A 13,154-nucleotide genomic window follows, 5' to 3' on the forward strand; every position below is an offset into this window, starting at 1 on the left:
CGCAATGATCAGTCTTCAATGATCTTTTAAAGGGACTGTGATATATCAATCTTTTCACATAAATGTTTTTATAAAACACATTTTTGTGTATTTAAATACTATGTGTGCGTGAAGATTTGTTATCCAAATACAAGCTTATACTGATGGCACAGTGTGTATAACTTTATCTATGTCAAGATTAGAATCATATATTATCAAGGAATAGGATATGTCGCCTCGTCTCTTCAAGAGATTTTCTGGAGTGACAAAATATCGATGTAAAGGAGTACTACTCTGCCGATAGTAGGTCGCACAACTTAATAGACGCGAAATGACGAAAATAAAAATCAATACGACAGACTGTTATTTTTAAATTTAGAAATGTATTATGCTTGCAAATTAGGATATAATATAAACTATCGCTTTCTTTCAGCACTATAATCAGTCTTCAATAAAGACGCATCTGACTTGGCGAGAAAAGCTAGTAATTTGATACTAAGCTAGCAGTGGCAAATTATTGGCAACTAGCCATTAGCAACCTTGTACCAGATTTATTCAACGTTTACTCATAACTATTTATATGTATATTATACATTTGTATATTTGCATTTTATCTTCGATACGCTCTGCCGATTCTTTAATGATGTAGCTATTAAACATGCTAACTTTACAATAACTGCGATTTATTAAATAAAAATATATTATAATGCAGTATTTTTATTGTAAAGTTAACACTGGATTATAATGTTTGCTATATTGCAATATGATATCGTCTCTTTATGCTGTAAATCGTTAATCTTGTAATAATTATGTCAAGCATTGTGTTCCGTCGTTGTTGTTGCCACAATAGAGAATAAATTAGAGCGTTTCGAGATATATCAAGAGTGGGCTAAGCTTTTGGATCGGCGCGCTTGCACTCGCGCGGAGATATAAACGCCCGATCGAGAAAGATCTCGCTTAATTCGCATAATTGAAATTGAAATCTCCATCGCTATATCGTCGAATATGCAAACATAATATTATATAATATACAATTCGTAATTTTCCCTAATATCTAATGACGATAATTAAATTTGTCGTACTAACAGCATTTTGCAATGATAGATTTTGAAATTATTATATATTTTTTCTTTGCAATATTTTTGCTACTTTGTTTTTATTTATTATTTAAACTAAAAAAGAGTGCTAGCAAAAGCGTATTTAGTCAATTAGAAATTATTGCGATTAATGTGATTAATATTACTCGTTTGTGATTGCAGCATTATTGTTACACGTTAATCTTCTCAATTAAGAAGAAATGGATATACATCTTGATAGGTTGTTATATGGCTCTATTATGATCGTTCTAAAGAAACTCTTCTCCGATTAGAGTCACGCTGACGTCACAATCAACATGCCGGATAGAGCATGAAATGCGCAAAGTAAACGTTTATTAATATCGTCGTTCGCCAGGTGTAGAGAAGCTCGCCTGTTCGTATGCAGCACGACGTTTATGATTCCGACAGGTGCCACCACCTCGCGGAATGATTTGTGCGCTTCCACTGCCTATAATTCAGGAAAGTATTGTACAAAACTTGCTGAATCCAGATTATATAAATGTAGCAAGAAAAACATATATTTATGTACATATATACATATTTTGGCAGCAAATCCATTAAAGTTCAATTTGATTTAATTTAATTATTTAATTATATAGATTGTCACACACACACACACACACACACACACACACACACACACACACACATCTATTCTGACAGTTTTGCACAAATATGATTAAAGATTAACTCGAGACGCCTTTTTTTATAATATTAATATCTTCAGAATTCTCTCTTTCCATCGATTGTGCAACTGTCAATCAATATTGATTTCGGCAAAGTTTCTTTTAATCAACATGAAATGAAAAAGAGCTAAATTGGTGGAAAAGTTGTTAGCTTTTATTTTTCATTTTTTAGCATTTGATAGCCAGCAGGTCATGCTGTTTACCGATACGGACCTGCTGCCATCATAGCCGTGCGTACCCCACAGTCTTGCAACAGGCGATTGTATCGGAGAACTGCTGGAGAACGAGAGAAGAAAGAGGAAGGGGTCTCCATGTCGATTCAGTGAGCTCACGCACGTCGAACACTCATCAACGAGAGGCGCCGCGACGGTACATCCAAAAATGGCATTTCTCGCATAGCGATAGCCCGCCGTCGTCGGCGTTCACCAACATCGTCACGATCCGTTCGCTGAAATTCGCTGACCGATCTGGTGGAACCTTGCAAAGCGAGTAAGAGCTAACGTAAGTCCGAGGAAGAGTCAACCGTAAATAATGTATACTAGTTCGCATACCGTACGTTCCTGCGTTCTGCATGTGCGCGGTTACGTGGGTGAATGAGTGTATATTTTCGAAGTATTCGACCATGAAAGAGTATCCTCCGGATAAGCGCGCCGTCGTGAAATTCTACGTCGCTTCTGGAACAGCTAGTGAACAGTGGAACTTCGTTTATCAGAATGCTCTTGGAAAAGTGCCTAAATAATAAATTTGTTCAGGTGTTTCTCAGACTAATCATTGAATGAAGATACCTAGTTGCATGCTCGATAATCTTTAAAAACTATCACTGAGATTAAAGACGATATAATAAAGGTGCATGAAATAAAAAATTTTGTCTCAGGAGAATCTATGAACTTAATGATCTGCGGACTCAAGGATTTGATCAACTTAAAGCATTTAAAATACAAGTGTCAAATCCGCGCGTAAGATTTATATGTTGAAAATTTTCTTTAATAAATAAAATTAATAGTTTTAATAAGCATTTCATTTGTCGGCATGTCATTTCCCAGTAAAACGAGGTTCTGATATGAATGGAGTTCTATTGTTACTCCTAAGCACGCCGTCCCTTTGATCTCGTTCCATCGAGCGCAATCAACATTTTAAATGCTTTATTAAGCTAATGTACATGGAACAATCGATCATCGTGTAAATCAGGACGATCGCAAATTTTTCAGAAGATTTTTTTCGAGTGACGTGAACGACGCGAATAAGATTCGTGCATGCGTGAGTTCGTGCTTGGTAAGCAAAATTTGAGAGCGTAGTGAAAGTTGTGTGGTATATGTCCTAAGTAAATTTGATTCGCGATGTCATTCACGTGCGTGTGCGCGAGAGCGATCCTTATTTGAGTTCATCTATGACACGTTCTAATTAACATCAAGATTTTTCTTGCTCTTGCATCGCAATGCGTCTTTCTATTCTGCGTAATATTTGATCAATATATCTATAAAAGATATAGTCCTCTTATTAAACAAAATTTTCCCACGATACCTTTTTTATTATACTTTAATTAAGCTTCTTTTCGTTACAATTTATTTTACAGATTGTTACGTAATATATGGATAAAAATGTCGGAAGATTAATATTTGGATTTTAGTAGCTTATTCGCATCCTTCATTACTCAGCGAAATCAGGAAGAGTCCACTGTCTGCGTGGCTCACCGTAAATTTTTACGCACTTACGCAAGAGCATCACCGGTCGGACGAGCTTTTGAGACAACAATGATGTCATTCCGCAGTGTATCACGTTGAAATAATTCGTCGCTCTCGTGCATGTATAAATAGAAAATCACAGTGCACATCTCCGTTGAAAATGTTCGCGATTGTGCAATGCGAAGTTATCGTTACAGATTTAAACTTTTAATAGCAAATTTTTCACGACTCTTTAAATACAATTAAGCATCCTGTTTCAATAATAACAGAACCGCGAATTGGCCTTAAAAATAAAATCCAGTTCCACGATAATATCTCGGCAATTTTTTTCACCGGCCGCAAGTAGACCGCTGCGATATAAATTTAACATTAATATAAAAACTTTTTATTATTATTATTTGATACACGAAAACTCTCAAGTGTTTCGCGAACCGTATCGTAATTAACGGATTTCGATAATATCTTCGCGCTTTGCAAAGTTTAGGCGCTAGAAATGGACCGCTACGTTCACAATTCAAAATTAAATATCAATAAAAGAATTTTCTATCATTTTAAATAGCGCTTTGCGTGTCATTTTCATCGTAATTAGCGAATTCTATTTTAACCGCTTTCTTACGTCGTTTCTCCTTTTAATTCAAAGTTTAAACTCGAAGTCTCCTTCAAATTAACGCAATGTGACAATTAATAAAAAATCCGGCAGTATCGCACGCGAGGATAGACGAGGAAATAGATTATCCACACCATTGAACCAGAGATATATTTACCACAGGTGTATGCATCGCTTTCACCTCGCGCGGAATTTACTGATCTTTTCCTCGTTTCGTCGTGGATGCATAATGCACGCTCGTCAATTTTTTATCGCAGTAAATTGAGTTTCTCGTGATGGGACGACCTTAAAGGTCGGGATGGCTTATGCGCTTGAGCATTTCGCACGAGCAATCAAATGTTTCTCATAATTTATTCTTTATTCGGTGTGTGCTACACAGTTGCTTGTGCAATAATCTCCATGTTTGCTTAATCAAGATATGTTTAATTATGAATTTTGTATTATGTATTTTATTATGTATATGTTTAATTATTATTGTAATCATAAAAGTATAAAGCGTATTTGTAAACATTTACAATCGTGAACTTGCTATGAATTTTATTTTAGGTTGTAATATCACCAAAATTCTTAATATTAAATATTGAAAGAATTTTATATCAAGTATTGATCACGTGACCTCATCAGCAGGAACGCGAAAATGCAATCGACCGAACAGCTGCGACCGGAACAGCTGGTGGGTCTGGTGGCCCGCTCGGCCGAGGGCACGGCCGCGAAAGGGATGCCGATTAAGGGCCACGAGGACCTCTGGGTGGAGATCCAGGCTAACACCTTTCGGAACTGGGTGAACGAGCATCTGAAGCACGCCGGTGACATAGGCGGCGGCCCCGTGCTGGACCTCGCCGAGGACTTTCGGGACGGCACGCGTCTCTGCGCTCTGGTCGAGGTTCTCACGAAACGCCGTCTGCCGCGATGGAACCCGCGACCGGCGAATCAGCATCATCATCTGGAGAACGTGTCCACGGCGCTGCAGGCTATCGAGGCCGATGGCGTCAAGCTCGTCAATATAGGTAAACTGTATTCAATCGCTCTTTGCCAAAAATGAAATTATTACTGCAGCGCGAGCGCAGTTTAATAAAAAAACTGATTGATCTGATTTATTTAAATTTATTAAGATGCACCAATATATTATTATATTTTGTCGCGATGACTCGTAATGTTTTTGACGTAATAGATGTAATAGAAGAAATTGACTCTTTTGCATACGATCTACAACATAAGAAAAATGCCACGTTTTATAGAGATTGATGAAAATTACAAGAGTATAACGCGAGACAAAGGCCGACCATCCGTCCACGGTCGCGCGAGATCGTCAAGGCGTTGCACGTGCTCAACGTTCAATTATGAAGCGTAATTGAAACGACGGGCGATCGTTAGGATTTCTATATTGTGTATCCATTTAACTCAAAGTATCCGGTCATAATTTGCATTGGAATAAGAAGGAATTAAGTTAGCCTGCCATCACTACTTCTCTTATCTCATGAAAATGGAAATAATTTTCGATTAATCGATACTGATTGAAACGATTAGATCATTGTATCGCTTTTTAATTTCCTAACATGTAAATTAAATGTTAATTAAGAAAAGAAATTTAACAAATTATATTTTAAATCTTTCTGTCGTATAAATTTCTCGTAGTGGCATATTAAAAAAAGGGACGAGAGTTCGTTTGTTTAAAAATCATTTTATTTAGCGAAAAAAAGAAGATAAGAATGATTAAGTTTTAGTAATACAGATTGGGTTAAAAGATTTTATTTTATATTTTTTCCCTCTCTGTAAGCATGATGCTTAAATATGCATAATATGTACATTGCTCGAATGTACGTCTCCTTTCTTTTGTATTCGTTTGTTTCTTTTTTAGGATAACATCATTTTCATCGATTCGTTATCGTATTTCGCAACATGTTCGCTCTCGGTTTGTCGTCGATCGCTAACCGGTATGTCATGTGGAAGGAGCTCCTCGTGTTCGTTAACTCTCTGCTGCGGTGGTGTGTCAAGATGCAAGAAAAATGCGCACGCGTGAGAGACGCGTTATTAATAATGATACGCGATCAAAGTACGAGAGAGCCGCTACTGCATTTCTCGGGTAATGAGCAATCGCTAGAAACGAGCGTCTTCCTCGTCGCCGATAAAAGGACCACGTACGAATACGTTTATGCCTGGCCGATCTATACGCATTAATCGTTTTTAATTTTTTCCCGTAATACACACTTTTGTTGTGTAAATTATCAAATACATAGCGTATCGTCTCTTGATTGTAGTTCGTTGAGATGTTCTTCCACGATTTAATTCGAATTCCTTAAATTTTCTCTCTGCGATTTTCTCGAATCAACGTTCCCCTAGTCAAACCGACTACATTGAGATTCGCTTTGCAATGTACTTTCTTCGAGCACAAGTACTCGATAATCAAGATTGCTATGAATAATTATTCCGCTTTCTGATGATAAAATTATTCGATTTTTCAAGGGATCGTAGACTGCGAAAGCGTGCGCTGAAAGGATAATTTTCCTGCTCGGAAGTATCGGCGGCGATCCGGCCCATTACCAGCCGCATGTTGCAGATAATACGTTTTCTTCGAACTGTTACGATAGTATAATATATAATAATAACGCGCCCCAGTGTTATCCCGTCTGTGAGTCAGCACGCAATCACACGGCGACGTAATCGTTTCGAACATGCGGGTCATCATCAAGCGTCCATCTTTTAACGACGCCCGAAGGTTTGCGTATCTCTGTCATGATATTTTACATCTCGTGCATGACATCGCGAAACGTGACACACCAATATGCCATTCTGCAGATTTACCTCGACCATGAACGAGTACCTATTAGATTTGTAAAATTCCAGCAAATAAAAAATAAGAATTTTTAATTAAATATAAAATTAGAAAGATTGAAGAATAAAGAAGAAATTAAGTTCCGGAACGCGTTCATGCATCGCGATTTATTATGCACCGTCTAAATTTTAATGATCACGCTAGTCTTTCCTTTTTGCGTCTCAAACATACACCTTACAAATCGGAACTTCGAGGTCGTTGCCTTTCCTGTGTCGCACTGTTGGCGCCTACGAGACCGCTAAAAACCACCATGGTGTCATCATCTTCTTTGTTGTGAATACGCATGATTGTTACGGCGCGATGCAATCTGCGATGATATACAAATGATACAGTCTCACGAGACCAAGATGAGAGCGACGCTTATCTCGCATTTAGTAGGGAAGAATACATATGCGAAAATAGGCACGCAAATTTTAATTCTATCTTAATTATCGCATTCGCGTTCTTATTCGCTTTATCGCGTCAAACATCGAGAAATTTATGGATCTCTTTAAAAATTCCTATAAATGGAAAAATCGAATTATGGACATTTATGGAATATGAACTTAAAATATATTTTCAATTTATTTAATTTTTCTATTTATATCTCTATTCAATTTATATTATATATATGTAATTAATTTAAAAACTATCGAGCAAGAAAAAATAGAGTTAATGAAAGTTGTATACCCCCAAAAAAATAGACTTGAGTAATTATATATATAATTGCATTATAATATGTATACAATCATACCAAATTTCGAATATAACTTATATATGGCCATGTATGATTATTTTTTTCTCGGGTAGAATTATAAATTTACAGAATAAAATATTTCTGTTTCTAATTGAAAATCTGATGATAAAGATTTTTTTTTAAGAATCTGTGCAATTACCCAAATTTGTTGGAACACATGTAAGTTCTCACGAGTAGTGCATCCACTTTCTATGTATACACGCGTTTGACATCCAACATCAGTCGCGATGCGAGAATCGTGGCAATAAAGAATCAAATTCTCAAACTTGTTCTTCAAAGTCATCATAAATCTTTCCCGTGCAATTAAAACTGCGGAATGATGCCGTGCGTAAACACGCGTCTTCTCTCTTTCTTTCTCGAATTAAATCGCTTCTCCGTGCGTGCTAGACCGTTATTTCCAGACGTAAAAAACGAAAAAATTCAGACCGAGACAATAAATCAAATTGACTTCATTTCTCCTATAACGTTTCACCGTTCTTTATTGTTTAAACTCATGTTAACTTGATATTTTCCCCGATTTCCAGGTAACGTAGACATCGTGAACGGCAACCTAAAGCTGATTCTGGGCCTCATATGGTCACTCATCGTGCGATATCAAATTGGCAAGTCCAAGTTCCCGCCGAGGAAACTCATGCTCGCATGGCTCAAGGTCAGTATGTGCGCGCGATATAATTGCTATCGTCGAGGTCGCGGCATCGCGGCCGTAAACCAAATACAGAGATACTATTACTTTACTCGTGCTCAATCTGGCATACGCGCGTATGTCGACGTACATGCATATATGTGTGTATTAATATTAAGCGAGTAAACGCGAGTGTTTCCGTTACGAAAGAGTTCAGAGATGCCGACCGCATACGTTACGCGCTTACATAGTCGCGCGTAAGATAATATGTATGTATGTATAATATGTATGTATGTGCATGTTAAAATTTATGCCTTTGTCCGACCTTTGGATATCTCAGCTTGTTCGATTTTATTTATAATAAACGCACGCTAATAACCGTAGAGAGATAATTTATAAGGCGGCACCACCACAATTCGATTAAAAGCAATTCTATATTTCAGGCTGCTTTGCCGGAATGCAGAGTCAATAATTTCACGACCGACTGGAACTCGGGCGTGTATCTGAGCGCGCTATTGAATTATTGTAAACCCGATCTGTTCCCTCATTGGCGACAACTCGATCCGAATGATAGGTAAAACAAATAATAATAATAATAATAATAATAATAACTTTATTGAATGTAGAATATAAACAGGAGAGTAGTATAAATGTCACACATCAAAAAGCGGAGCATCAGCAAAAATGTTGCGCTTTTCAGTCTAAATATATATTATATTAATTCATAATCAAATCATTATAGGATGATGAGAGAAATATTCTGTATATTAATATAAGAAAGAATACTTTTAAATAATAGTATATATAACAATAAGAGTAATTGTGATAAATGCAGTAAAACTATGAGAATAAGATATAAATTATATATAATTGATATATAATATTATTTATTCTCTTTAGAATACATGTCTTATACATCAAAATCGTATGATGCACATCACATTGTTTCTGTAATCTTAAAAAATTGGCCTCGACAAATAACGGAAACTAATTACTATAATATAATGTCATGTATTTTATATTTCTATTATCTTAAAACATCATTATATTAATTCGCATAAATTTACAGTGTTTACAACTGTCACAAGGCCATGGAGATATCGAAACGGGAGTTCGATATTCCCATGGTGCTGGAGCCGGAGTATCTAGCGTCGCCGTACTTGGACGAGCTCTCGGGGATGACCTACTTGTCGTACTTTATGAAGGAAGGTTCGCCGGGCTTCCACGCAACGCTACGATGGGTCAATTCGCAATTATCACATACCTCGATACGGAACTTTACGGTGGGTGGAGTTGAGGCGTCTCGGCTTAACAGTACTTTGGTATATAATAGAACCTACGGTGATATTCAATTATTCCGCTTTCACAGACGGACTGGAACGATGGTAAAGCTCTCTGTGAAATCGTCAGAAATCTGGGTGGTCCGGCACCACCCTACGAAAAACTCGATACTGACCCGTCTGCCTGGGAACATAATTTGCAAATGGGTAAGATATCCATAAAACTATTCTCCAACACACTTTGATGTAAAATAATAATATATAAATTATATATATAATATGTAAAATTGAATAAATTTTTTACTACAAATAAATTCTTAAAAGAAAAACGATAATTAATTTATTTTTGTTAAAATTAAAGTAAAATTTGTCTGTCTGAAACAATCAAACTATATCATACAAATGTATATTCTCTGTAAGGTATCGACGGCGGTAAAAAACTTGGCGTGGAACCGATCTTGAAGGCGAAAGATATGACGGACCAAAACGTGGAACATTTAGGCGTGATGGCGTATGCAGCGTACTTTCAATGGGTGAAGCCTCGCCCTCAAGCGAGCCAACAGATTGCTGTGCACATCGATAGTACATCCGCCCGAGTGCAACAGCCGGTTGGTCAAGTCATTGTTTGTTAATTATACCTTCGCGCCACGGCTAATTTTAAACAGCGTTCACCGAATTTTCATCTCTGCATCGCAGTTCCTTCGTTTCGGTTTCATTTTATCCGTAAAATCGTGACTCGTTCGATAAAACAACTGTAAAGTTTCTATTTCACGATCTTTTCGATCATGTTATTTTGATAGTAAAAACGTTGTACGATCCGATCGCAGGCACACTTCAAGTTAGAGATGGTCACCAAAGATGTAAATGTGAGGGAGGTGCGCGGTGAAATTATCAGTCCCAGCGGACGCGTGGAATGTAGGCTTACATGGAACGGAGTTAACGGTAAAGGCACCTTCGTACCTACGGAAGTTGGCATGCACAAGGTTCGTTCAAAGAAAAACATAGTTAGAAAATGTTCGAAACTACCTTGGTAATTAAATCTAAATTTTAAGGTAATTGACTTCTTGTATGTATATGTGAATGAATCTGCGAGGTCTTAAAAATTCTATTATTTTTTCCGATCTTTCTACTTTCGAATTTCATATTTCTTAAAAAATTATAAATAAAAATATACAACACGCGATTATAATTATCTTTTGTATTATCAAAATTTATTTTTTGCTTTTCAGCTAATGGTATACAACGATGGCGAGTTGGTGAATGGGTGTCCCTATTATTTCAGAGTTCTGCCGCCTCTAACGAAAATCAAATCCCCGGGCATGGATCCTTGCGCCATAGGATCTATCGTCGAAGTTCTAGTCAACAGTTACGGTATGTACCTTCAAAGATATGTGAAAGGATTCCTTTTCGACAAATAAACTCAGAATGTTGAAATTCTGTGTTTAGGAACTAGTCATGATGGTATTGATGTGACCGCGTGGTCTCCGACCGGCAGATCTCTGCCGTGTCCCGTCAAGGAGAAGGATGGGGTTCATACGGCGACCTTCCAGCCCGACGAGACGGGAGAGTGGAGTATTGCGATAACGCATAAAGGAAATCACATACAAGGCGGTCCATTCACATGCTTCGTATTCGATCCTAATGGAATCAAGGTACGATTGGTAACATAATTCATTCATCGTTAGTAATAGTTAGTATAATTCTTTATAATTCCTTTTTTATGTAATTGATACACATTATTAATTACTTTCTCTTATATATATTAAATCAAAGTAATATCGTCGTTTTGTATTGTGAAAATAAGTTAACAAGAAATTAATCATGTTCAGCTCTTGGACACCGACGGTGCTATGCCCGGGCAACCATTCTCCTTTATCGTTGATGCGCGGGGAACTGGCGGACTCGGTGACGTGATCATCGACATTGTTCACGATAAGCAGTCGGTATCTTACAGGATGGAAGACTTTGGGCACATGCAGTATCGAGTGTCCTTTGTGCCCGGCGACGCTGGCAAGTACCGAGTGTACATGTACTTTAACGGCTCGGATGTGCGCGGTTCGCCGTTCTCTATACGAGTGGGCACGCAGAAGGGCTCTCGGAGATCGAAGGAGTCTACGTCCAGCCTAGAGCGATCCAAGATATCCTCTCTGGAACGTCGAATGAACGGACTAAACATTTCCGCGACAGAACAGACCAGTCCAACTCAGAAATTATATACATCTACTGTATATAAATCTATCAGTCCAACACAGCGTGGTTATTCGCCGATCCATCAGGCTAGCCCCATCTACAAAACATCGAACAACTATATCACCGAGAACTCCACCACCTCGACTTATCATAACACCAGCTCGCTGAATAGTACTCGCTCACCAAATCAACTCAGTCACAGTCTTATAGAGAGGAATGTGCACAGCCCGTCGGTGCTGAAGGAGACGAAGGATATTTACGGCAACAGCGCGTATAACCATAGATCGCCGAATCTGCAGAGTCCTACCTTCATCAAGGAGTCCAAAGATATTTATTCGTCTAGTACACTAAATAGATCGCGGTCGCCAAATGCAAGTCCGATTGGGCATATTATCAAGGAATCCAGAGATATCTACAACTCTGGATCTCTGAAGAGATCACACTCGCCGCCGCACTCGAGTCCCTATCGCAATGTCACGAGTCCCGCCCAGAGTCCTATAAATCGCAGCTTCAGTCCGAGAACCAGCGACAAGGACAACGGTGTCGTGGATACTAGTAGCAATGTGCGAGTGTCTTCGATGGTAGGTAGCACTTCTAGACGCGATTCCTGGGACGCGATCGCCAAGACAAAGTCGCTACTATCGTATGGTAGTTTGGAATCCCTGGCGAATCTAACCAACAGCTCGCCGACCGTGGAGAATCGGGATAACAGTCCGAACAACAACTTCCTGAACAACAATTATAAGAATGCGCAGAGTTACACTACGAAGAATATGTTGTCGCACTCCGCGACAACGAATTATTCGTCCGTGCAGAAATCTTCAAGTCCCGATTATGGCGCCGGACAAAAGTACGATAGTAATCAGGCTATTCGTCATCACGGCATCCTGAAGAACAAGAACAATAACTACTACGGTAAGAGCGTAGATACGACGGACGGTACCGCGACGCAAGATAGATACTTGAATAACGGCGGTTCCGTTTATGTATCCGCGTCATCCGGTAAAACGATGAGTTCAGCCATCGCCACCGGAAGCGCGCTGGAAACGCTGCCAATACATCGGCCGACCACTTTCAACGTTAACTCTGATGTGGATCTCAATAAGGTGTCCGTCACCGTTACCGGTAAATCTTGATGCAACTTTCGACATTAATGATGCGTGTCGCGAATGCACGATGATGTCCGGTTTTATACTTTCCGCAGGTCCCAGCGGCAAGACCGTACCGGTACAGAGATCGAAACTGCGTGGTTTGATGTACACTATCACCGCCGAAGAGGTCGGTGAACACATCATCCAAATCCTGGTAAACGGCCAGCACATCAATGGATCGCCCTTCAGGTTTGTAGAATGACAAAAACGATACTTATTTCTCGTCTTTATTATACGAGACGGATGTTTTTTAGACATTCCGGCATATAATTTCGATATATATTTTAAGTT

The 13,154-nt window shown here is 38.5% G+C and overlaps 1 protein-coding gene across 3 annotated transcripts in view; it reads left to right on the plus strand.

Annotated features, from left to right (window-relative positions):
- Nucleotides 1–1,964: 1,964 nt before the first annotated feature.
- The window catches only part of Jbug (filamin-type immunoglobulin domains fbug), a 30,361-nt gene continuing 19,171 nt past the window's right edge, over nt 1,965–13,154 (plus strand). For 2 of the 3 annotated variants that reach the window (XR_011446818.1, XR_011446816.1), the window contains exons 1-12: nt 1,965–2,263; nt 4,679–5,058; nt 8,145–8,269; nt 8,686–8,816; nt 9,312–9,525; nt 9,612–9,729; nt 9,943–10,130; nt 10,350–10,505; nt 10,752–10,893; nt 10,969–11,174; nt 11,352–12,837; nt 12,917–13,052. Coding sequence is in view for 1 of the 3 variants with exons in the window: in XM_070294732.1 (XP_070150833.1) it covers nt 4,689–5,058; nt 8,145–8,269; nt 8,686–8,816; nt 9,312–9,525; nt 9,612–9,729; nt 9,943–10,130; nt 10,350–10,505; nt 10,752–10,893; nt 10,969–11,174; nt 11,352–12,837; nt 12,917–13,052 (3,272 nt within the window). In the remaining 2 variants the exon portion in view is untranslated. The remainder of the gene's footprint in view (nt 2,264–4,678; nt 5,059–8,144; nt 8,270–8,685; nt 8,817–9,311; nt 9,526–9,611; nt 9,730–9,942; nt 10,131–10,349; nt 10,506–10,751; nt 10,894–10,968; nt 11,175–11,351; nt 12,838–12,916; nt 13,053–13,154) is intronic. The other variant, XM_070294732.1, reaches the window with a different exon arrangement.

This window comes from Polyergus mexicanus, unplaced genomic scaffold, assembly GCF_030449975.1.
Source record: "Polyergus mexicanus isolate NDT 795.1 unplaced genomic scaffold, iyPolMexi1.0 SCAF_1, whole genome shotgun sequence".
Taxonomy (NCBI): Eukaryota; Metazoa; Arthropoda; class Insecta; order Hymenoptera; family Formicidae; genus Polyergus; species Polyergus mexicanus.